The sequence below is a fragment of the Peromyscus leucopus genome, chromosome 10 (genome assembly GCF_004664715.2).
Source record: "Peromyscus leucopus breed LL Stock chromosome 10, UCI_PerLeu_2.1, whole genome shotgun sequence".
Lineage (NCBI taxonomy): Eukaryota > Metazoa > Chordata > Mammalia > Rodentia > Cricetidae > Peromyscus > Peromyscus leucopus.
In genome coordinates this window covers 89,416,299-89,443,333 of record NC_051071.1, presented here as the reverse complement: position 1 = coordinate 89,443,333, position 27,035 = coordinate 89,416,299, and the positions used below count along the sequence as shown (strand labels likewise).

At 39.7% G+C, this 27,035-nt stretch overlaps 1 protein-coding gene across 1 annotated transcript in view; it reads left to right on the top strand.

Moving 5' to 3' along the window:
* Window positions 1–1,253: 1,253 nt before the first annotated feature.
* Window positions 1,254–27,035, top strand: part of LOC114691798 (ATP-binding cassette sub-family G member 3-like) — a 50,449-nt gene continuing 24,667 nt past the window's right edge. Inside the window, exons 1-9 of the mRNA XM_028867325.2 lie at window positions 1,254–1,471; window positions 3,474–3,533; window positions 4,252–4,366; window positions 4,894–5,046; window positions 8,629–8,765; window positions 13,275–13,426; window positions 14,424–14,525; window positions 17,487–17,737; window positions 20,437–20,519. Coding sequence (XP_028723158.1) covers window positions 1,269–1,471; window positions 3,474–3,533; window positions 4,252–4,366; window positions 4,894–5,046; window positions 8,629–8,765; window positions 13,275–13,426; window positions 14,424–14,525; window positions 17,487–17,737; window positions 20,437–20,519 — 1,256 coding nt within the window. The 5' untranslated portion in view covers window positions 1,254–1,268. The remainder of the gene's footprint in view (window positions 1,472–3,473; window positions 3,534–4,251; window positions 4,367–4,893; window positions 5,047–8,628; window positions 8,766–13,274; window positions 13,427–14,423; window positions 14,526–17,486; window positions 17,738–20,436; window positions 20,520–27,035) is intronic.

Below are 27,035 nucleotides of genomic sequence, written 5' to 3'. Positions count from 1 at the left end.
ACTTAACATTCTTCCAGTAATGTCTGAGTAGAGCACACTGATGTGACAGAGGCTTGGACCCATAGTTTGGTTTGTCTGAATTCCCAAAGCCTCAGCCCTCTGTACCTCAAGGCACAGGGTTTAGAGCATGCCATTGTTCTGAGGATCCAGGTTTGCCTGGTGACAGATTGCTAATAGTTTCCCCAGGAATAACAGGGCATCTGGCAGATGTGTTCAGCAGGTTTTGTTTTCCTGCCTTTCCTGGAGTCGCCCTGTACTTTTGAGGGTTTAGGTGCTCATGGCAGGAGGGAAGGCAGGAGGGGGCTGGGTTGGCTCCAGTGCTGCTGTCCCTCAGCCCTGGCTGCTCTGGTTGGTGTCATCAGAGCTCTTCACACAGCTGCTCCCACCTTGTCTGCTTTAAGGTGGCTCCTGGAGGAGCCTTGCCTGAGCGGCTGGTCCTTCACAGGCAGGAGCTCACCACCAAGATGTCAGCTCTTAGAAAGGAAAGCCAGCTGTGTTGAAGATGGTATTTTAAACTGTTTCACAAGCTCAGTTCACTAAAGGTCTTACTTTAAAGTAGACATTAATAACTTGTGAAAAGAGACATTTTTATTTAATTTGTATTGTTTTTCCTTGAAAGTCTTAAGCTGCTTAGCTACTGATTTGGTGTCCCTGGTCATTATTTTTTTAAAGTCTAAGTCTTGCTGGAATTTTGACATTCCCATTCCATCAATGATGATGTCATTGTCACCAGTTCATCTTCTCGGCGTCTGAAGATGCCTAATGACCAGAGGTACAGTCTGAGTCAGGAAAAAGTCAAAAATTTCTCCTGATCGTGTGCAAGGCCAATTTATTATTTTGTTATACTCCATAATCAGACACACACACACACACACACACACACACACACACACGACATGTGGTAATGATGGTCATGGATCTGCCTCTGAATTTATATTGTATCACAATATGCTTTTGAAGTAAGACAAATCTGTCCCCTCGTCTGTCTCCTTCTTCCATTATGAATTATGAATAAAATTTATACTCTACTTGTTAGGTCTCATTTGTTTCTTAGAAATTGGGTGTCTAAGGGAGCCTATATATTCAGTTCTGTGTGCTTCTCATTGGGTCCTAGGTAGTCACAGTGATATGTTCATCAGGAAGGAATCAGCCTATGACTGCGCAGTTTAAACAATCCTGAAGTGTGCTGTGCTGTGTAATAATGTTGTTTGTGTGGACCATCAATTCACTATTGCTGTTCCTTCCACAGGAAGGAAGAACCTCTTGAGATGTCTTCTAATAATGACCCTGTTACAATCCCGATGATAGAAAGAAATCCCAGTGACCTTCCTGGAATGGACACCAGTGACCAAAGCACATTGACTGGAGAGGCTGTGTTGAGTTTTCATAACATCAGCTATCGAGAGACAGTGCAGAGTGGTTTTTCATTTCATAAAAAAACAGAGGAGAAAGAAAGACTATCTAATGTCAAGTATGTGCATGAACTAAAGAGACCACAACATTGAACTACTTTTTCAACATATTATCTATTATCATAAGCTGTGTGTGTATGTGTGTGTGTTTGTGTGTGTTCAGTGTATATATCTGTTTATGTGTGTGTATGTGTTCACATGTGCAGATGTGAGGACACTATGACACACCCGTGGCACAAGGCCATCACAGGACAACCTTGAGCACTGGTCTTTACCTTCTACCATGTTGCAGACAGAGTCTCTCACTGTTCATTGATGGATGTGCCAGGCTAGCAGCCTGCAAGAGTCCTGGGATTCTCCTATCTCTGTCTCCATCTCTCCATAGAGCATGGAGTTATAGGTCCCCACAACTGCACCCAAGGTCATGTGAATTCTGGATGTTTAACTTAGGTCCTCCCTCTCACACAGCAAATGATTCACCCATTGAACCATCCCCCAGCCTCACCTTGTCATATATACAGATACATTCATGATCACAGTGAAATAAATGAGATGGAGACTAAAAGAACAGCTTAATGAATTAATGGCACCAAAAGTTGGTTCTTTGTAAACACAAACAAGCTTGACAATCCCTTAGACATATTACACACCAAAAACATCCTAAGAAATTATTTTAATTCAATAAAATTAGGGATGAAAACATATCATCAAAGACACACTATTAAAATCAAAGTATGAGGAGGAAATGTTGAAAATATAATACATATATTTTTTTGAATTTTGAATGTATAAAAGAATTATATATGTGTCTATATCCACATTCCCTCCCTAACTGAACTGAGAGTTTCTGACAGGCTGTCTGGGTCAGTTACAAGTGATGAGATGGAAGCAATGAGGAAGTCTCAACAGCAGAAAGTCCAGGTCCTCGTGTATTTGCTCAAAATTCATTACAAGCTAAAAGAGCTAAAACCAACATTCCACACATTGTTCCATAACATATAGAAGGCATGCTTCTGACCAAATTCTGAGGACAGAGCACACACACCAAGATTTCCCCGCTCAGTCTGTATAGACTCTTCCTCCCAACCCCAACCATGGCCTCTGTTCTTGGGCACCGGTCATTTCTGCTCCTCCACCAGAACTTCCATCATTTTCTTACTAAGAGGTGAATGGGCAGGGCAAAGGATTGACACGTTGTCTGGATATGAAATAAGAAATAGGAACATACCTGAGTTTTTCTATAAGAATATGCCTTTTTAATTTGAATATTCACTACTGTGAATCGATCAGTTTTCTGACATACCTTGTGTTTGTGCTGCACCTATACATCAATGAAGAATGTCCTCTACTTGAGGGATGTCTCCCAATTCTAAACTGAGCATATGCTAATCTCTTTATCAGGGAAGAAAATCTTCATTTTGTGGGTATGTATTTAGCTTTTCTATTTTGCTTAAAATGGTGTTTTGTTTTGCTTTAATTTATTCTGAGTGTTAAACTTGGCAAAATTCTCCTGTCCTCTTGAGTGCTTCTTTCTAATCTTTGGATTTCCTCTTAAGAAGCATTGGTTTTAGTTTGATTCTATTTTAATAATAATGACACTGCTGCTGTTATCCCATGAATAACATGGTTTCTTGTGGTTTCTTGTGACAAGCTTTAGGAGGCAGCAAGCAGGGCTATGTGAAGACGCTGATCATCAAACATTACCCAGAAGCTGTTGTATACTTGACACATAAATCCCATATGTGTAACAGAGTCTTCATGAGAACCAGCTGCTTGCTTCAAGGAGCACTGAACTTAGTGCACTGTGTTTCAAAAACAAAACAAGTCCTTAAATAGTAAACAAAGGGGTTTTGTGATGTCTGAGACAATTTTCTGATGAGTCCCCACTAGCTACTGACATCTTTTGAAATTAGGTTTCTATTAATATTTCAATCTTATGGGTTTGTACTTATATTCTGTATAAAATTTCATCAAACTTCAACAGCATGTTCACTGTAGACACTAAATGAATATAACTTCTTTTAACTAGACAAATTAACCAGTATGATTTCGCATTTACAGTGGAATCATGAGACCTGGCCTCAATGCTATCATGGGACCTGATGATGGGAGTAGATCTTGGTGAGTATAACAGAAAGCACATGCGAGCCCTTTGTATCCAGTTTCTGTGCTAGAAAAATCACATTTATAGGAATTATTTAAATATAGTGCAAATATATTTGTGAGTATATATGTGTATTGTGTATATATGTGTGAGTCTGTAAGTATTGTGTGAGTATATATGTGTGAGTCTGGTCCCATGCACTGTGGATAACGTGCAGGAGGGTACATTCAATTTTCTATCAAGAACAGAAAGTCTTACTAGGTCCACTTTACTGACAGGAAATGATACAGTGGTTGTATATGGTATTGGGTCATATTATTATCTAATAATAATGTGTGGGAGATAGTATTAAAATTAGAAAGATGGAGCAAAGTTTTCTGGGAACAAGAAATCATCACTAGGCCTAATTCTCAAAATCCAGCAGCACATTATGAGTTTGAGTCCCCAAGGTCAGATTGCAGGGAGGGACGGTCATGTGGATCACATCTTGCATTCATAATTCTGGGCTGTGTTAGAGCACACAATGAGCAGAAAGCAGTGTGTGTGTGTGTGTGTGTGTGTGTGAGAGAGAGAGAGAGAGAGAGAGAGAGAGAGAGAGAGAGAGAGAGAGAGAGAGAGAGAGAGAGATTTCAGTTAAACTTGTGATATGAAGAATTTTTATTCTGAGTTGCTAAAAGGCAATAGTTTTTACTGAAGAGACAAAGTAAACTACACAATATATATTACTGATTGTAGGTTATTGGATGTCTTAGCTGCAAGGAAAGATCCACGTGGATTATCAGGAGATATTTTGATAAACGGAAAACCTCAACCTGCTAATTTCAAATGTACTTCTGGTTATGTACTACGAGTAAGTGTTGGTGGGTTTGTAATTTTAGATTTCCCCTGCCTCTGTATGGGTAAATGCTCAATTTGAAGATTTGTGTGTTTCCAGTTAATTATATGATAGAATAGAGGCCCAACTTTCTCTACACCAGATTTTCCTAATGACTCATTAGCCTGAGACTGGTGTTATTAATTAGGAAGAAGGGGAGAGATTGGAGTCTGGCAGTTGTGGCTCAGTATTAGTAACTGCAGCTGTGATTTAATTCTACAAAGACTGCAGTGGTCGGATTTGCCGTTCCTTCATCTTTTACCACTGCATAGAAAATGCCTTCTGCAAATAATTGCAGGTAGCAGTCACCTAAATCCCTGTGCTCTACTTAGAAGGCATGAGGGGGTGAAAATGATTGCATCAGGTGCTGTACTTTGTACTGGAAGCTTATTTTTCAGTAGAGTATTGAAATATGTATCATTTATATGAGGATTACGTCACATTTGTTGGAATGATTGTCTTAGTGATAACTGTATTTAATTTAAATACTATTTAACCTTAAGAAAGATGTGGTGATGCGCACATTGACTGTGAGAGAAAATATAGAGTTCTCAGCAGCTCTTCGACTCCCAATGACTGTAACGAGAGATGAAAGAAGGCAGCGAATTGATGAGGTCCTTGAACTTCTGCATCTGGATAAGGATTCAAATGTCCAGGTAATGTGAAGAAACAACTTGAAAGACTTAGAGCCAAGAAGAGAGCAAGACAGAGACATAGACAGAGACAGAAGGACAGAGAGACAGCCCTGTGTGGACAACGTGACCCTCTGTCATCAGTTTCCTGTAATGTGTGTGGTCCAGGTGGCTGCTCTCTGTATTAATGAGTAAGTGACTGGTTACATGATGTAAAGTGGAGATTGAGCTGGGAAGCTTTCTCAGCAATGGTTAAACCTCTGATGGAGTGTGATCCAGAAGGGAAAAGTGTTCCTCACATGGCCATTTCCAAGTTTCCTCACATGAGCCTCCTCCTCCTCAGCCTTAAACTTTTGACTCATGGAGAATCTGACAAGTGCTTTCTTCTGTTTATTGTCTCTTCCCCGAGGACTTGTCCCTTTGTTGTTTCAGAATGTTTTCTGGACTGACATATGTCATGGGATTGAGGACTCTGGCTCTGTGTTTCACTCTGCATTTATTTCCTCCAGGGTTGTACTTGGTGTCTCTAGCATTTTCTTCTACTTGTTCAGTGCTTGTTATTTTCTGTAGCCTTTCTGTGTTTTTATCCCATCCTGTTTGTGGTGGCTAGTGTTAACTGTCATCTTGACACAGTCTGGAGCCACCTGGAATCATCTAGAAGAGAGTCTCAATGAGGAATTGTAGTCAGTTGGCTTGTGGGCATTTCTATAGGTGACTGTAGATTAAGTTTTTAGATGTGGAAAGACTCAGCCCACTCAGACAGCACCATTCTTTGGGTTTGGGTCCTGGGTGTCATGAGAATGGGGAAAGTGAGTTGAACACTGACAGGCCTGAATGCATTCATCCTCTCTGTGCTCTTGACTGGATGTAACCAGCTGCATCGGCTTCCTGCCTGGACTTCCCTGCAATGGTTGACTGTACTTTCAGATTTTATGCTGAAATAAAACCTTTCATTCATTGTTTACTTTTTGCAAGATCATTTTATCTTAGTATCTAGATGGAAACCTAGGATAGCCTTTTGCCCCTGCTCCCTCCTTCCTTATCTTCTGTTAATATTTATTACCAGCACATGTATTAGGTTTTAATGATATAAACTTGAGCAAGAGAAACAGAGAATGGACCTGGTGACTCCTATGAGGATTTGTGCAGGATCGGGAGGGGTAACAGATAAGTGGTGAACTTCGCAGCTAACCATGTCGTAGCTAACTAGTTTCTATTAACATATTTTAAGAGACTATTATGTAATACTTCATTCCTGAATACTTCATTATTCTTAATCTTTAACAATTAAGGATACATGCTTATCTTAACAATTCCATCAAATCAAATGAAATCCATCAAATCAAAATGAATAAAATCTTTATATCCTCAGCCTGTCAGGTCTCTAACCATTTTCAATCCCCAAATGTTTTTTATTATTACATTGTTTATAGAGTCTGATTAGGTATTTTATTTATTATATGCTTAGAGATTATACTATCAAGATTACTTTCCTCTTCTTGTGTCCTCCAAACCATCCTGTCTCTCACAATGACATCAACTCATTGAGAAGATTATACATAGATGTCTGCTGAGCAGACATTGGTGGTATGGATGGAAATGGGCTCCCCAGAATATGATTCTCATGGATTAACTTCTGTGGTGACTCCTCCTTAGAGGCAGTGAGAAACAGAGAGGTACAGACTGTTGATTCCCACAATGCTTCTCTACAGTCGTTTATGAGATATTTGTCTTGTTGGGAAGAATAATAGGAAAGCTCCATTTACTATGCTTTCATTTTTCCTGAGTGATGGAATTTTTGTTTGCTTTGGGTCTGTTCATTACATGGTTTTATATTTACAATAAAGTTCTTTCTTTTGTTCTATTTTTAACATTAATCACTCATCGCCCTAGGTTGTTTACATTTTTGGGGACAACATACAAAGATGTTTATTAACTTCTTGAAGTCATGAAATGTACTGGATTGCAAGAACTTTAACATAATTTTTTAATGATAGATTCCAAAAAAAGGTGTATGTGTGCATGCGCGTGCGTGCATGCGTGTGTGTGTGTGTGTGTGTGTCTGCCTGAATGCGATAGCACGCACATGGAGGTCATAGGATACTTTTGTCTCTCCTCCACCTGTTGATAGTTAGGGTCTGTCTTGTTCTACTCATGCCCTACACATGTGCCTGATGCTCCTGATCCACCTCCCATCTCACTGTAATTACATCTTGATGGAGTTACAGAGGCATTCCACCAATTATAGCTTTTTATGTGAGTTCCAGGGATTGAACCCAGGCTTCAGGCTTGTGTGGCAAGTGCTTTTCCCTCCAACCTTTCATAAGATTTTGATCTAAGAAATGTAGAAGCAAGAGGTGGTTTCTGTAAAAGTTTGACTGTCGTATAGCCCGCACTATAGTACACTGCTGATACCAGCCATCTGGGCCCATGAGTGTTTACAACAGCATGCTCACTAAAGCTGTTCCTCACTGCGGCATTTTAAAAGAACGTTAGGGAGTATCTTACTCCTGAGTACTTAATTACTTTTTATCCATAAATGTAAGAACATATGCTGGGCGGTGGTGGCGCACACCTTTAATCCCAGCACTTGGGAGGCAGAGGCAGGCGGATCTCTGTGAGTTCGAGGCCAGCCTGGGCTACCAAGTAAGTTCCAGGAAAGGCGCAAAACTACACAGAGAAACCCTGTCTCAAAAAAAAGAACAACAACAACAAAAAAAACATTTGCTTACCTAGAAACTCTGTTCTTAACTATCAAAATGAATAATTCCTTTATATCCTCAGTCTTGTCATGATCACACTCATCCACATTATCCAAACATCCTTTGTTGTATGTTGTCAGTAGGGTTTGATCATGGTTTTGGTTATCATATTTGGGGAGAATTGTTCCCTATTTCTGTGTCCCCATGAATATTACTATTCCCTCTCACCTTACACAATGACATGGACTGATACAAAGACTGCCAGCTTGACCTGTAGACTATACTACCCTTTGGATTTACCTACAAGGATGAGTCATGAATTCTGTGGTGCTGTACAGTGTAAATAATGTCAATTTGCAGTCTTAAGGAAGTTAAAAAGGTCATAAAATGGCAATGTGGAATTTATGATAAAAAGCAGTGTGTGCACGTGTGTGCCTGTGTGTTGTGTTGTGTAATTTGTGTATTCATGTGTGTGTGTGTGTGTGTGTGTGTGTGTGTGTTGTGTAGAAAGCTTGAGTTGTGTGTGAATGTGTGTGTTTTAGGAGGGTGTTAAATGACTACTAAATTACTAGAGATTCTTCATCTTCTTCTGTCCTGTCTTCATTGTTCCTTAGACAGAGATCTCACTGTGCCAGGCTTGGAGTGTGATAACTCATTATCCTAGAACATGTGACTTGATAAAGAACAAACAGTAACTGTCATTAGCATGGGCTTCATTTCAAGTCTGACCTGAGCCTCTTTCTACTCACTTGGAAAAGAGAAATGTCCTTCTTCTCCCAGGTGCCAATACTCTGCTCCTGGGGATAATGATATAACAAAATCTTTTATTGCTAGAAAAGGCAAGTTCAACAATGACAATGACTGTGGTTGTTCTTGTTGATAATGATGATTGTTGGTGCTCTAGCCTAGATCTAAGGAGCTCAGGAAAAGGACCAGTATAGCAATGGAGCTGGTCACCAAGCATCCCATTCTGTTCTTGAATGACCCCACCACTGGCTTAGACTTGGTAACTACAGTAGATATCATCTTGGTTATGAAAAGGTAAGTGTCAAAGGAACATTAAGTTATATTCACTTAATACCTGGTCACTTGTGTGTATTTTTGGTGCAGAATATTCAGAAGTAAGCAAAAGAATTTATTCCTTGTTTATTGGAGGGAAACTTCAGTTAACAAGGAATACACATCAAGAACAATGAGACAAGAGCATAGGGAAAGATGGCTGTGGTGAAGGTGGAGCACTGCTTTACATAAATGTCCCCATGACCCTCAAGCAAGTGTCAAGTGAGCTGAGGATGAGTGAGTGAGATCTGAACAGAGGGCTGTACAGAGGGAAAATGCATTTGTTCTGAAGCAAAGCATGTTTTCTGTGTCTGGAACATTAAATAGACCAATTTGACTAGACCCAGTGGCCTGAGGAGATGAAAAGTTGCTAGTGCACTGCTAAAATCACAACAGACTGGGTGACTTAATAGAAGTTAAATTTATTACAGTTCTAATTTCTGGAAGCCAGATATTAAAGTATCCACAGGCTGTGTCTCCTGATGCCTCGGTCACTGAATAGTGGATGGTATCTCCTCTCTCTTCATGTATTTATGCCTTGATCTCTTAAATGGATACCAGTTATATTAGGACACACTAGTAAGTTCATTTAAACTTAAATTATGTTTTTAAAGACTCTGTTTTTAATTATAGCCACATTCTAAGTTCTTAGATGTGAGTCTTCAACAAATGAGTCTTTGGAAGAACACAATTCAGTCTTCCACATCCACAATTGAGATGAGGCAGAATGGTTGGGTTGGATGTAGATTACCTGGACCACCTGGGTTTCTATGGCAGGGGATGTGAGAAGGCTTCTGAGTTTAGAGCAGAGCAAGCACCATAGAGAAGGTTGTGCAGTTGCATTATGGGGATGCAAAGATGTCAGCAGGAGGTTCAGCTGTGGGGGTTCCTTAGTTAGGAAATGGTATGTTATGGAGTGCTTTGAAGATAGAATAAATAGCATTATCTCTGGGATTAGCCCTGGATGTGGTGGCTGAGGGAATGATTCCTAAGGTCTGGGTCCTGAACCTGGGGAAGAATGAACTAAAAGAAGTGATGTTTCCTTCTCTCAAGAAAGATGTCTGTGGCTGAAACATTTATAGAAAAAAATATAAGAGTTAGGTTTTTTCATTTTAAAAATTAGTAAGCGTTTCACACTGACTGAATAACCCCAAGAACCGTACAAGGACTGTCCCATTCCCACGACCTGGGCTCCTGGCTATTGAACTCTACTGCACTCTATGTCTGTCCTTCCTTCCCCTTGTTCTTTGTTTTGTTCTGACATCATGGTCCATCACCCTAAACACTCCTGCCCGTCCCTCCAAGAACCACATCATCCACCATTGCACCTCCCCAGTGAGGAAGTCAACACCTGGGTCCTTGTCACCTTCTAGTCTGTAGACTCCTCAGGTGTCACACCCTCCCTGTCTGTCCCTCTCCTGTCTGCTTCAGGACACTCTAAGATCAAGTTCTTGTCATTTTCATGATGGAACGCTTCTCTCTGTCCCTGTGTCTCACGCTATGGCTAGTCTTAGTGCATTGCATGGGGCCATCCTAAGTGTGGTTTTCCTCCCAGTGTTCTGCAGCAGACCAGGCCCTGATATGCTGTGTTCTCCTTGGTCTCCAACACTCCTGGATGTGCATCCTCCATCGTAGGAATATTTCAATTATTTTGCATTTATTTATTTATTTGTTTGTATATTTTTGTGTGTGTATAGCATGCATGTAGAGGTCAGAGGAAACCTCAGGAGACTTGACTTTCTCCTTCCACCAAGTGGATTCTGGGAATTAAACTCTTTAGACTTGGCATCAAGTGTCTTTACCCATTGATCCATCTCCCTTTTCTGTCTTGAATCTTGATCATCTAATCATGCTGGTGGTTGCTGGGTTATATCATATGCAATTACAATTTTTTCCTTTTATGATTATGAATAGTCTGACATGGAACAGTTGGCTGTTTGTCATTATTCTGCTCCTTATCTCATCTCTACCAACCAGCTGTCCTGTGAATTAGTAACTTCTCTTGTTTTAACCACTTCACCAGCTGACATGACACTGTGTGGAAAGGTTTCTCTCCCCAGTTCCTATGTTGTACAATGGGGTATAATATGTTATTTTTCATTATTGTAAGTATTAAATCAATCCCTCTTTGGCTAGAGGAAGCCCTTTCATTGGGAGGTTATTTATGTTTTAATTTATTTTTTTAGAAATTTATACAATATATATTAGTCTTATTCCTTCTTTTGACAAAGATTCATATATTTAAAATAAAAAATTTTAATTAAATTATTTGACAAGAGCTGTAGAGATGAATTAACAGTTCAGAGCACTTGCTGCTCTTCCAGAGGACTCAGGTTAAATTCCCAGCATCCACATGGCAGCTTACAACTATCTGTAACTACAATTTTGGGGGATCTAATGCAGGCTTCTCACCTCCACATGCATCAAGGACACATGGTACACACACTTAAGGCAAGACACCCTGAACAATAAGCAAATGTCTTTTAGAAAATTGCCGACAAGGATATATATATTTTTAAAATAAAATTATACTTTCATGTAACAAGAAAACCCACCTTCTGTTTCTGTAGGTGTGAATCTGTATGTGTGGTTCTGTAGGTGTGACTCCGTAGGTGTGATCCTGTAGGTGTGACTCTCTAGATGTGATTCTGTAGGTGTGATTGAGGTGCTGCCCAGGATTCCCAACTAAATGCTGTGGGAGGAGATGCTGAGGCCACAGATCCTAGACCTTACTCTGAGGAAGGCTCTTGTCATGTCTACTCTGAGTCCTTGCAAGCTCTCTACTACCCTCCACCTGATGTTCCAGCTTATGACAGAGGGGATTTCCTGAGTCTAAGCTGCTCTTCTTACAATCTCTTTTAAAGTTTTAATTCCACACCAGTTATTTATCTTTCTGGGTGTCCTTTCTTTTTTTATCTACCTCTCTCTCTTCCTCCCAGTCTCTTCTTCTCCCTACTTCCTTCCTTTCTCAAACACATTCAGGCACACACAATCCTTGCTGTGTAGCCATGAGCTCTCATAGTTTCCTGGACAGATATTTTAGTTCACACTGTGTACAGCTGGTTCTTTCTCTTCTTAGCTGGTGGTACTCTGTTTTACCAGCAGATGGGTTGCAAGTCTATTTAGCTTACAAGAAACCTTGTCCACTTCTGTCCAACCTGTATTGATATTACTATCTGGCCTGGCTATCTTTGAGGCAGTCTATCTTTGGATAGAGTTACACCTCATAGTATATGCTTATGAGATGTTTTTCTTGAATTTTCATAGTTTTTCATTTTCTCTGTAGTCCAGGCTGATACCCTCCTTCCCCTTCTCTCCTTTCCCTCCTTTCTCCCTCCCTTCCTCCATCCCTTCCTTCCTTCCCTTCTTCCTTCCTTCCTTCTTTCCTTCTTTCCAACCCCTGTCTTTCATTCTTTCTGTTTGTCTTTTTGAAACAGGGTCTCATGTACCCTAGGTGGGCCTTGAACTCCTGATCCTCCCAAATGCTGGGATATTACAGATATACCACCATACCCAGCTTTTAGGAAAATATTTTCATAGCAGGTTTAAACACCTTTTTTTTGGTCATTGTTTCCCCTAACAGAAGATATAACTCCCTGAAATGGTCATTCAGCTTATTTTTTCCTATCATGGAATTAAACCAATGATCAAATCCCAGGTTTGCCCTTCTCTGTGATCCCTTGGCTTGGTGCTTGGCCTTTTTTTCCATCTTTTTTTAATTAATTAATTAATGTTTTATTTTATTTTACAATACCATTCAGTTCTACATATCAGCCACGGGTTCCCCTATTCTCCCCCCTCCCACCCCCTCCCCTTACCCCCAGCCAACCCCCTATTCCCACCTCCTCCAGGGAAAATCCTTCCCCGAGGACTGTGATCAACCTGATAGACTCAGTCCAGGCAGGTGGTGCTTGGCTTTTTAAGTCTTATGAACAGGAAGGGGGAATTGTATTAGACATGCCTTATGCCGATATTGTGAAAATTGAGATGAGGTTCTTGCTGAAGGGTTTAGCAGGGAGAACAAGTGGTTATAATGTGAATCACATTATCAGAACAATGAAAACTAATTCCTGAAGAGGCAGAAAGTGTAAATAATGGAAGAGAATTGTGCATACAATCATAGTTGTAATATGTGCTTTGTCATGGATTCTCAAGCTTGAGTGAACATGCCCATCACCTGGGCTGCCTGTTCATGATATGGATTCCTTGCAATGACTCCCAGATATTCTGATTCAGTTGAGAAGACTGTGCACGGATCTACATACTGACACTATAGTGAACCCTGAACTACTAATGTCCCACACTTTACAAGTCCTAGTCTTTTAAGTAAAAGCTTAGAGCAGATGCATAATACAAGTTAGAAGAGGTGTTTTTAAGAAACATTCAAGCTGAAATTGGAAAGAAGAATATAACTTCAGAAATAAAATATTTGTTGAGAATTTCAAGGTTCTGCTGTCCAGTGACTTATGATTTTTCCCTCTTTAAACTTAGGATGTCTATGAGGGGACGGACAATCATCTTCTCCATTAATCAGCCCCAGTACACCATCTTCAGATTTTTTGATAGCCTCACCTTAGTGGCCTCAGGAAAAGTCCTGTATCACGGCCCTGCACAAGAGGCGCTGGAGTACTTCACATCCGCAGGTATGGCTGGCTTTTGCTGTGAGATCTCCTTCATTCAGGGGATCTGAGAACAAGGGTTCTCAGGAATGCTCCTTGACCCTCATGCAGACTTATTGTGTGTGGGTTTCTCCATTTTAAATACCTTTGGTTAGTTTGGTGACAGGATCTGTTAGCTGTGCAGCACAGGTTGTTGTTCAGGTCTCTTTTCTTTCTGCTGTCCTGTGTCACGCCTGGGTTACAGTATTTTTCCTGAGCTTCTTGTCCTGTTTCCCAGTTGTGGTGACTCTCTTAATTAACATGCCGGCCTCAGGCCCAGTTATCTGTCACTGGAACAGCTTTGGGAAGGCCAGCATCATCCTGTTCTTGCTCAGGTAGCAGATGGTGGTTTTTAGTTTTTCCCTAGTGTCATTTCTTGTGGGGAGCTGTGGAGATGTTGCTTAACTTAGCAATAACTTTACTTTTCAGGTTTAGGTAGTGCTTTTTGGCTAGAGTGGCTCAAGTCTGGCTTCTATGGACTCATGTTTGCCTGCCTTTTTTTCATAGTCAGGTTGGATGATGACATATTTTGTAATGGTTCATGCTGTCAGTTTCATCTTATAGAAATATGAATATAGTTGTGGATGATTCTCCAAATATATGTTTAAATATTTGCTGTCCATCACTCTTTGGTTTTGATTAATCTTTGTCATTTAAAAATGTGTAAACATTTGTGAGTCTTTAGGGTCCAATAAAAATGTAGGCCAAATTCAAATGATTGTTTCACAGGAAGAGTTTATATAAGTATGTATAACATACACATAAACATACACATATATTCATAAAATTGTATATATGTATATAATATATATTAGACTGGGAAACAGATATAATTGAAATATTATGAGTTTATATATAAGGGAAAAGGATAAGTTAATGGGGGAGGGGCAAGAAGAAGAAGTTTTAGATTCTGTCTCCCCTCCCCATCCCACTCTCTGAAAGAGGGTCCTCAGGTTTGTGTTCTTGGCCAACTTCTTTGTAGGTTACGAATATGATTCCCACAACAACCCTGAGTTCTTCTTCCTGGACATCATTAATGGAGGTTTCCTTGCTATACTAGACACAGAGGAATACAGCCATGATGGTATGTGAGTCTTCTAGAGTCAGATTTTTGCTTAACTGATTTCATTAAAACACAATAGTGTGATTCATTAGAATCTATCTTTTTAGCTTTTTATGTTTACTTAGTGTCCTAAATTTAATAAATAGAGTCTTTTGTCTGTTAGTGCTTGGTGTTTTTTTTTTAATTTAATTTATAAAAGACAATTTATACGCTATTGTCAGTTGTAAAGGAAATTTCTGTTGTACTTACTGTTTGTCATATTATTCTTGTTATTATTTTAGATGTGGTTTGCTTATGTAGCCAGACTGGCCTTATATGTGTGCTCTTTCTACCTCACCTCCCAAGTGTAGGTATTACAGGTACATTGGCTAGTTTTATGTTAATTTGACAGAAGCTAAAGTCCTAAGAGGAAGTAACCTCTGTTAAGGAAATGCTTCCATGAGATTGGGCTGCAGACAAGCCTGTAGGCCATTTTCTTAATTAGTGATTGATGGAGGAGGGTCCAGTCCATTGTGTAGGGCCATCCCTGGCCTGGTGGTCCTGGGTTCTATAAGAAAACTGTCAGAACAAGCCAGTAGGCAGCACACCTCCATTGTCTCTGCCTCAGCTCCTGCCTCCAGGTTCTTGTCCTGTTTGAGTTCCTGTCCTGACTTTCTTTGTTGATGGACAACAATGTGGAAGTGTAAGCCTAATACCCTTCCCCCAACTTGGTTTTTGGTCATGGTATTTCATCACAGCAATAGAAACCCTCACTAAGATGAAGAGATATGTTACCATGCCTGGCTTTGTTTACAACATTTTTAAAACATGATACTTGGCAGTTTACACATTTGCATATACATTCACGTGTGGCTCCACTATCAGCTCAGAGTATTAAAAGGAATGCCTCAGAGTAGCAAGGAATAGGAAACTTTTTTATCTGAGGGTATTTAGGAATAAGTTTTAATCTTCCTATGACTGGTGAAATAAGGAAACACACATGCTTACTGGTGGTAACTTTCTCTTTTACTTCTTAAAAAATGGTCTCTGACTCTTTCTGTCTCCACACAAATACATTCCAAATTGTTACATTCTCCATAAAGGAAAGTTCCATTCCACACTGTTACATCCCTCACTCAGTGCGCGCACGCGCGCGTACGGGCGCGCACACACACACACACACACACACACACACACACACTCATTCTTCCTGCTGCACAACTCTTTTCACAGCAATTCTCTCCATAGCTTTTTACTTTTCTCTGGCCATTCAGCTGCATCCCTCATTCAGCACATACCCACACTTTCTCACTCTCACTCACTCACTCACTCACTCACTCACTCCTCTTCATCTTTATTCTTCTACGTCTTTAGTCTATATCTTTATTCTACTACATCTCTGTTCTACTATATCTCTATTCTACTACATCTCTATTCTATTACTCATTACAAATTCCCAAGTGCATATGCATATATCACATCCATTCATTAGCAACTTGTTAGTAAAAACTACAAACTCTCAGGGACAAGCATTCTGTTAAGAGTCATACTTGGCAAAGACTTGGCCAACTTAATTGGTGTCTGACAACAGCTGTAGGTTGTAAAAAGTTCTGGCTATCTTTTAAAGGGATAGCTACAAGGAATACAAGAGAAGAAATTAAACCAATGAGAGATTTAAGGAAAAGGCAAAGAATACATGTACTATTTTATGTCATTAATAATATCAAGACATAATTAATCAGTTAACAGCCTTTTTCTGTTAATCACCTGAATCCCAGGACCTATACATAATTAGTCTACTGAACCTAGAATCTTGCATTAAAAACTGATGTAGAAATAAATACAAAGTGTTAATTGTTCTTTGAATCAGAGTGGGGAGGAGCTGGTGGAGGAAGCTTAGGGCAACATAGGTGCTGTTGATCTCTTGAAGGACTAAGATATACCAAGGCCAGACACCTGCACTATCACTTCTGGATCACTGTAATTCTTCTGAAGGGTTTTGATCCAAAAAGGCCAGGCACCTGAAATTCCGGTCTGTGAAAGACACACAAGGACACTTCCTTTGGCCAATTGCCTTGTCAGTGGCTAAGGTTGGAGAACAAGACCTCTAAGTGTCTACAGTCCACATGGAACAATAGATCTAATTATGAAGCATATTTTAGTATGTTTCTATTCATCAAAATTATACACTTAAATAAGAAGTCATCTTCCTGACCACCCACAAATATGTGTGCCCATAAGACTGAGATGTAATCATGTGATTAAATGTACACATTACATGGAAATGATGGTAATGGGGAGATACCATAGCTGTTATTGCACAAGTGAAATTACAGACGAAAGCAACAGTATTCAGAGTCAGTGACCTGCAAGCCTTGCTGGACAGGGTACCCCATAGAGAATCACCCCTGTGGTGGGTTGACATCTGAATTATCAATTGCCATGAACTACAATTGGTCATGGCCTGCAATAGTTGCTGACAGTGGCTCCTAACAAGAAAGCAGAGACCAGACTTTTATGTTAAGAAGTATAGATCTATAAGGGAAGGAAGACTTTGTTAAGACTTGGGGTCCAGATGGGAAGAGGTCATTCAGTTTGCTGTATCCATGGGATAATGATAGTAGTCAGGTCAGTTAGGGACGCTCTTCTAATCTGTAAAGGAATTATACAGTAGTAATTTTATTATTCTCAAAATGTGGTGGGCTGAAGATGTACGTCACCTGGTACAGTCCTTGCCTCAGATGCACCAAGCCTTGAGTTTGGTTCCCAGCACCACATACCTGTGTGTTAAGTGCATGCCTGTCATTGTAGCACCTGAGAGAGACACAGGAGGAACTAGAGAAGCTTGGTTCTTGACTTTATAGCAACTTTGAGGCCAGTCTAGGGTACATGAAACTGTCTCAAAGAAAAACTGATACATAATTTGTTATTCATGCAAAATGACTCAGAAAAATCAGTTACATTATTGTCTGTTTCTTGTCTTTATCCATTTTTATCCCAAAGCCAACAAATATACAGAGCTTTCTGAGAGACATCACCAAGTCACAGAAAAATTAGCCAACATGTATGTCCAGTCCTCCTTATACAGAGAAATGAGAACTGAACTTGATCCACTCTTGAGGGAACAGAGGACAGGGAGGAACTCAACCTTGGAGCAGATCACATGTGTTACCCCTTTCTGGAATCAGCTCGGGTGGATTATCTATCGTTCATTCAAAAATTTCCAGGATTTTACATGGATCACTATAATTCGGGTAATCTGATGAATTATTTTAATTGTGTTGTGAAAAACTCAAATAGAAACAATTTGTTTCTGAGTCAGTCTAATTCTGGTCACATTTATCTTCTACTCCCATGTATTTTTCATCTCCACTTGGCATATATAAATATTTAATAAAGCAAGTGGAACACAGTTAACTTTTTACTTACAGAAAAATTTTAGTGGTTGTTTTATTTAGAGGAACTATAATGACTAATCCCAGTAGGAAATTTAATTCAGGGAAGACAACAAGAAATTCAGCACACCTGGGAGTTCCTCACACCTGTCTACTTTAATTCACCAGTGCATCCTACAAGTTCAAAGTCCAGGAATGAGTAAGGGAGTCAAAGGCTTCTGTCCTGCTGTAACTTTTCATGTGGATGGATGGATGGTACCTGAATAAACAGATAAAATTGTAGCATGTCAGATGAAAGAATGGACTTTGGAGAAAGTTTAAGTAGGAAGGGTGGAGGTGACTGGGGAGGGAAAGGGGGTTGATCTGTAGTTGAATTCATCGGATGGGGAAACAGGGCCATTGATCCCCTCTGAGGGAGCCTGTGCATGCACTGCCTGAGAGATGAGCCCATTGCAGAGTGCTGTTCCTTATTGGAGTCCAGTGTGAAAGCAGAAGCCACTCAGAGCGCAGTTCACACACAGATAGTGACTGGACTGAACAGTGCTCTTCCCTGTCAGCTGACTGGGAACTGGGAGGAAGTGAGGTTCCACTTTTCTTTAAACTGGCTCTGTAACAAGGATCATCATGCCTTAAGATTTTCTGTTATTTTAACATAAATGTCACACAGAAATGTGGTTCTTCCAGCTCACTGGGCCATCATTTATTTATCTTTTATTTCATGATGTTGAGGATTCTGCTGTGTTAGTGTTTGATCCTGGAGTCTCAGCCATGAGAGGACAATCACTCTACCATGGACCTACATCTCTGTCCCTGCCCAACCAGAACTGCTGGTAGTGTGTTGTTATTTTGTTCTCAGGAATTTAGTTTCTGTTGAACACTGAAAGTTCCTGTTGTTGGCTGCAATAAATGCCACTTGCTTCTTAACATATGTGCTACCAGTTTCATATTTCAATGTTGCTTCCTTCCTTGTGTTTATGTGAATATTCTTACCACTTGAGTTGTACTGTCTGTTGCTCCAGACACTTTGGTCTTTTACTTGGGCATTTTTGACACAAAAGAGGCATTTTTGTGTCCATTCTCGTTTGAAAAAAAGATTCAATATGACTGGAAAAAAGTGAGTTACATTCCATCAAATTGCTTTACTCACTGTTCAACAGTGAGGCAACAACATGAGGTAAGAAGCGTGTGTGTGTGTGTGTGTGTGTGTGTGTGTGTGTGTGTGTGTGCGCACGCTAGCCATGCTAGGAACTGAGGACTAATTTTTAAAACTATTTATTTGTTTGTTTGTTTGTTTTTTTATGTATGGGTGTTTTGCCTGCATGTGCATCATGTGTATGACCATGGAGGCAGAAGAAGGCATCAGATCCTCTGGAACTGGAGTTACAGAAGGCTGTTAGGGGTCATTTGGGTGCTGGAAACTGAATCCCAGGCCCCCTCTACAAGAGCAGCAAATACTCAACTCCTGAGCCTCATCTCTATGCCCTGGGATTGGTTTTTAACTTATCAAATTACGTGGGAGGATATTTTCCCTTAGATAATAATATTCTACTTCTCAAACATTATCAGAGGAATAACAGAATCTTTCAAATAAGTTGCAGAATCATGTAGCCTCGCACCTTTGCTAAGTGAAGCATCCTCTAAAGCCATTTTAACCCCAAACCAAAGCAGTGCAGGTCCTTGTGACTGTCTGCACAGACTGAGTGGATGGAGGTAGATGAGGGTCTGGAGGAGTTGGCAGCTTAGATGAGACTTGAGCACAGACCACCCTGGCTGAGGTTGATGGAGCAGCAGTGACAGAGATGAGGGGCAATGGGGCATCAGGTGACCCAGAGGACGCTGTATGAACACTGAGGTGACAGCAATAGTGCTCGTTCCCACACAGGCACAGACGTCCAGAGGAGACACAGGTGAGGACCAGCTCACCCCTTCTTAGCACACAAGATCCCACTGCCAGGAACTGGGTTGTAAGTCATTTTTAGTTTTGTTATTTGGTTTGCAGTTGAGGGAATCAGGGCTAGGTCTAGTGTCTGTTGTGCAGGACTCTGCCACTGAGCTGTCCCCTGGCCTGGGGTGAACTTGTTTCTAACTAGAGTAAAGAAAGACAGAGTTCTTTAAACACTTGAAGTAGAAACTGCACATGTTTGCTGCACCAGAGTTGAGATCTCAGTTTAGGTCTCTTTTGTCTCTTACTTTGGTTTGTCCCATAACCTCCCCAGGTGCCTGCATTCTCTCCACCCTGTGTCATCCATGTTTCAGAACCTGAACTGAGCCCTTCACTGGCTGTTCCTGGTGGAGCACTGGGAGAAGTCATAGCTTTTCCAGGGTCTGTGCTGTCAGAGCCTCAGATTGCAGAGACCTTAAACTTCAGTTTAACACACAAGCAGTGTATTAACATGTGTGTTTCATATTCTTCCAGGGACTCTGCCCAAAATATAGTGTTTCTCTCACTGGAGAGATTTGATTAGGAAACTGTATATCCTACAACAATGAGCAATGTATAGAATACTTTCTATTCCTAATGGAAATTTTTTTCTTTTTTCCCATTTTCTTTTTGAAAGCTAATTATCACAGTCATACTGGCTGTGATTTTGGGTACTGCGTTCCGTGTCCTAAGAAATGATTGTACAGAAGTCCAGTCCAGGTAAGCAAATTGTTCCTGATTTTGAGAAAAATGTTGTTACTTTGTTCAAGCTTATATAAATCCATTAAGAATTAAAATTCCTGACAAGAACAGAGTAAACATTTTGTCCTGTGATAGAGTTTTGGTACATTGAAGGCTGAGTGGAAGAACTCACTTTTTCACATATATTTGTGTATAGATATTATGAAACTATACATATCACACCTTTGACATTTTAGCAGTTTCAGTGTATGGAGTAGCTTCATGTTATGTGATGATCACCATACTCTAAATGTTAGGCATTTTTTTCATCTTCCCAAATGGAATCCGATAGCTCTTAAAAAAGACTCTTCTTACTACCCACTCCCAATTCCTGATATCAACCATTCTACTTTCTGTCACTGAATATGATTAATATGGGAAACCTGAATTGGAGTCTCACAAGTATCTGTGTTTTGGTGTTCTTTTGGGTTTTATTTTTGTTTGTTTTGGCTGGCTTGTTTCCATTGGTGTGATGTCCTCAGGCTCATCCAAGTGTAACATGTGTGAGGATTTCTTGGGCTCTATAAGGCAGAATAGTAGTCCATTGTGTGTGTATGCTGTGTTGCTTCCCATTCATCTGTGGCTGGAAATGTGGTTTGTTCTCACCTTCGCTGCTCTTAACCATACTGTTGAGTGTGCAAGTACATCTGTTTGAGCTCTGGACTTTTGCTCTTCAAGGTAGATAGCTTGAGTTGCCAAATCATATGACCATTGGGTTAATTGTTTGAAGAACTGCTATTCTGTCTCCAACTGCACTGTACTATTTTATATCCTCACCAGCACAACCCAAGGGCTCCAACTGTCCACATCCTCAACTAAACTTATGTTACTTCTTGTTTTGAATAAAATATCAAAGAAAAATAAATCACAATTCATTGGATTTTCATGAATTGTCTGCAATTTCTCATTTTAAATAGGAATGTTTTCTTTTCTTTCCAAAATTATTTATTTATTTAGTGTGTGTATGTGCATGGGCATGTGTGTACTACAGCATGTACATGGAGGTCAGAGGACAATATACAAGAGCTGATCCCTCCAGCACATGGGTTTCAGGATTGTACTCAAAGTCATCAAGTAATCTTAACTGCTGAGCCATCTCACTGGCCCTTTATTTTTTCCTTGCTATTGAGTTACAGTGATTTTGTTTCTGAGATATGAGTCCCTCAGCAGATACATGACCCACATTCACTTCTTCCCTTCTGTGTATTTTCTTTTTATTCTGTTTATAATGCCTTGGTGCATAAATGTTTTAGTTTACCTATTTATTCTTCTTTTGTTGCTCCAGTGCCATTTGTTAAAATGTATTTGGTTTGTTTGAATGTGAGTGTGAGGTAATAGGATGGGACTCAGTTTTTCCTGACTTGTCTTATAGATGTCACCTTTGTGGTCCTTGTCTAATTCGAGCTATAATGTGGCTTTTAAGATATCCTTTTGTGTTAAATCTTTTTAATGACTATAGCATTTTCAAAACAGTTTTTAATCAGGATCATAATTTTCACTGTAATGTATGTGTGGTATACCACTCTTAGACCAACAAACCTCACTGATTGACACCCACAGCCTTAAAGTACCTCCCAATGGCCACAGAGGCTTGAACATGGAGGTTCCTTGAAGGAAACTAAAGGAAGCTTCTATTGTCATGGTGCATGTGTGTGTGTGTGTGTGTGTGTGTGTGTGAGAGAGAGAGAGAGAGAGAGAGAGAGAGAGAGAGAGAGAGAGAGAGAGAGAGGAGAGAGAGATGTTATATATCTAGTCATATGTGGGGTGCACTCATGTTTATGTGTGTATGTGCTCATGTGCATGTTGGTGAGCATACCTGTGTCTGTATGTGGAGGTCAGACGTTGAAGCCAGGTTTTTCTTGATGACCCTCCACTTTCTTTTTCAAGGCAGGTCCCTCACTGGATGGAGAGCTCATTGACTTGGCTAGGCTGACTGGACAATGAGCTCCAAGTGCCCACATCTGTACCCTTTATCACTGTAGTTACAGATCGGAAGTACTGTGCCTGGTTACTTTTACATGTGTTTGGGCATTTAAATTCAGGTCCTCATGGCTGCATGGCAGACACAGTACTGAATGGGCCAGTTCCATAGCCGCACAAATCTGTTTTGATGTGTGGAAAACACTGATTAATTTTGAAGAAAAGAATAAACATAAGAATTACTTCTATGAATTGCCTTCTGTGTGGATCAGAAGTTAGTCTGTAGTGAGGTGACTGGTCCATCTGTTCCCATCTGTCCTCTTTTCACCTTCCTGACGGCCAAGATCTGAATGCTTTCCAGATCTGCTTGTTTGTGCCCTGTGTAGACTGCACATCTTAACCTAGCAGAGCACAGACAACAAGACAGACAGTGTAGACACTGTCACAGGAAGCTTTCAGATATAAACTCTGAAAAACCTGATGTGCAAATGTTATTGGAAAATGTAGACACAAAGAAGAGCTTTCTTAACTGTTTTTTCCTATTATTTTAGAAACTGTGAAGTGCTCTTAATTTGTATTTTTCAGTTACTCTGCTACCAGTATTTTATAAGAAGTTGGAGTATGTGGCAATGGCCTTTGCATGTGGTTTGTTTCTGTTGTCCTGATTAGTGGTTGATTCTTTGGGTTAGTGTTCCGGTTAGTTTTTTGTCAACTTGGCACCAGCCAGAGTCATGTGGGAGAAGGAACCTCAATTAAGAAGATTCATCTATTAGGTTGGCTTGTAGGCAAGTCTGTGGGACATTTTCTTGATTAATATTAAATGTGGGAGGGGCCACCCCACTGGGAACAGTGCTAGTTGTTCTCTGGGCAGGTGGTTCTGAGTTCTTTAAGAAAGCAGGCTGAGCAAGTCATAAGGAGCAAGCCAGTAAGGAACACTCCTCTGTGGCCTCAGCTTCCATCCCGGCCTCCAGGATCCTGCCTTTAATTCCTGTCTGACTTTCCTCAGGGATGGACTGTGACCTGGGATATGTAGGCCAAATAAATCCCAGTGTCCCTAAGTTGCTTTTGGTCAGGGTGTTTACCACAGTAAAAGAAACCTAAGTAGGACAGTTCATAACACTTCCTCAAAATCCTCTATAGAATAAAGCTATTAAATTATTTTCAGGGTCAAAATCAATATTGTCTTCATCAGTTATATTCAGGAGGCCAGAGACACTTCTTATGTTTGGATCCAGCAAAGTCTTTTTATTTTGTCCAACTGTATAACTAGGAGCTGGGTTTGAATTTTGTGGCATGTGAGCTCCTTTTGCTCAACAGCATTATAGGGTTGAGGTGGCAGCCAAACAATAAGGAGAAGGCATTGAAAGAAATAATTGGACAGAGACATTTATCCTGTGCATAGTTATATGCCTATTTAAAATCATTTACCCAAAATGTCTGTGAGTTATAATGTTCATTGGAATGCTATGCACAGTAATCAAGTTAAGGAACTTAAGTGTCTACCATCACATAAATGATAAAGAAAATGTGACTCGCCAGGCTAACAGAATGGATATGAAAACAGGATACCATCCTTCTGCCGTATACAAGAAATGCACCTAAACTTCAAAGATAGATACTACCTCAGAGTAGAGGGTTGGGAAAAGACTTTCCAATCAAAGAGACTTAAGAAGCAAGCTAGTGTATCTATCCTAATATTTAACAAAATAGATTTCAAACTAAAATTAATCAAAAGAATTGGAGAAGGACATTGCATATTCATCACAGGAAAAATCCACCAAGATGAAGTCTCAATTCTGAACATTTATTCCTCAAATACAGGGTCACCCACATATGTAAAAGAAATATTACTAAAACAAATAGCATGTCTAACCCCACACGCCAATAGTGGGAGACTTCAACACCCCACTCTCATCAATGGACATGTATGCCAGACGGAAACTTAATGGAGAAATAAGGGATCTAACAGATTTTATGACTCAAATGGACTTAATATATATCTACAGAACATTCCCCCCAACACAAAAGAATATACCTTCTCTCAGCACCCTATGAAACATTCTCTAAAATCAACCACATACTCGGTCACAAAACAAATCTCAACAGATACAAAAAATTGAAATAACCTCCTGTATTTTATCAGACCACCATGGCTTAAAGTTAGATTTCAACAACAACAACAATTACACAAAGCCTACAGTCTCATAGAAACTGAATACTGCTCAACTGAATCACCAATGGGTCAAGGGAGAAATAAAGAAAGAAATTAAAGATGTCCTAGAATTCAATAAAAATGAAAGTACAACATACCCAAACTTATGGGACACCATGAAAGCAGTGCTAAGAGGAAAATTCATAGCACTAAATGCTGACGTAAAGAAGTTGGAGAAATCTCACACTAGCAACTTAACAGCATACCTGAAAGCTCTAGAACAAAAAGAAGCAAACTCATCCAGGAGGAGTAGATGCCAGGAAACAATCAAATTGAGAGTGGAAATCAATAAAATAGAAACAAAGAGAACAGTACAAAGAATCAATGAAACAAAGAGTTGGTTCTTTGAGAAAATCAACAAGATAGACAAGGCCTTATCCAAACTAACCAAAAGGCAGAGAGAGAACATCCAAATTATGAAAAAGGCAGACATAACAACAGACAACAAGGAAATCCAGAGAATCATTAGTTCACACTTCAAAAACCTGTGTTCCATAAAATTAGAAAATCTAAAAGAAAGGAACAATTTTCTGGGTAGGGACAACATACCAAAATTAAATCAAGACCTGATAAACAATTTAAGTAGACCTATAACCCCTAAAGAAACACAAACAGTCATTAAAAGTCCCCAACCAAAAGAAAAAAAGAAGAAGAAAAAAAAAGAAAGCCCAAGACCTGAGGATTTCAGTTCACAAATCTACCAGAATTTCATAGAAGAGTGAATACTCCTCAAATTGTTCCACACAATAGAAACAGAAGGAACATTACCAAACTCATTTTATGAGGCTACAGTTACTCTGAAACCCAAACCACATAAAGATGCAACAAAGAAGTGAATTATAGACCAATCTCCCTCATAAAAATTGATGCAAAAATATTCAATAAAATACTGGCAAACCGAATCCAAGAACACTTAGAAAACAAATCCACCATGACCAAGTAGGCTTCATCCCAGAGATCCAAGGGTATTTCAACATAAGAAAAATCTGTCATCGTAATAACCATATGAACAAACTAAAAGAAAAAGAAGCACATCATCATCTGATTAGGTGCTGAAAAAGCCTTTGACAAAATCCAACACCCCTTCATGATAAAGATCCTAGAGAGATCAGGAATACAAGGGACTTACCTAAACATAATAAAGGCAATTTACAGCAAACAAACAGCCAACATCAAATTAAATGGAGAGAAACTCAACGCAATCCCACTAAAATCAGGAACAAGACAAGGCTGTCCACTCTCCCCATATCTATTCAATATAGTGTACTCAAAGTTCTAGCTAGAGCAATAAGATGACAAAAAAAATCAAGGGGATACAAACTAGAAAAGAAGAAGTCAAACTTTTACTATTTGCAGACAATATGATAGTATGCATAAGTGACCCCAGGAATTCTACCAGGAAACTCCTACAGCTGATAAACACCTTCAGTAATGTAGGGGCATACAAGTTTAACTTTAAAAAAATCAGTAGCTCTCCTACATACAAATGATAAACAGGCCGAGAAAGAAATCAGAGAAACATTACACTTTACAATAGCCACAAATAATATAAAATACCATGGGTAACTCTAAGGAAGTAAAAGACCTGTATGACAAGAACTTTAAGTCTCTGAAGAAAGGAATTGAAGAAGATATTAGAAAATGGAAAGATCTTTCATGCTATTGGATAGATATGATTAACATATTAAAAATGGCAATCTTATCAAAAGCAATCTACAAATTCAGTGCAACCCCCATCAAAATCCCAGCACAATTCTTCACAGACCTGGAAAGAACAATGCTCAACTTCCTATGGAAAAACAAGAAACCCAGTATAGCTAAAACAATCCTGTACAATAAAGCAACCTTTGGAGGCATTACCATCCCTGACCTCAAACTCTACTATGGAGCTATACTAATAAAAACAGCTTAGTACTGGCATAAAAACCAACATATGGACCAATAGAATCGAACTGAAGACCCTGACATTAATCCACACACTTGTGAACACCTGATTTTTTGCCAAAGAAGCCAAAAACGTACAATGGAAAAAAGAAAGCATCTTCAACAAATGGTCCTGGCATAACTGGATGTCAACATGTAGAAGATTGCAAATAGATCCATATCTATCTCCAAGCACAAAACTCAAGTCCAAGCTGATCAAAGACCTCAACATAAATCCAGCTACACTGAACTTGATAGAAGAGAAAGTGGAAGAAAGCCTTGAACACATTGGCATAGGAAACCACTTCCTAAATATAACACCAGTAGCACAGACACTGAGAGTACACAATTAATAAATGGGACCTCCTGAAACTGAGAAGTTTCCTTAAGGCAAAGGACATGGTCAATAAGACAAAACAACAGCCTACAGAATGGGAAAA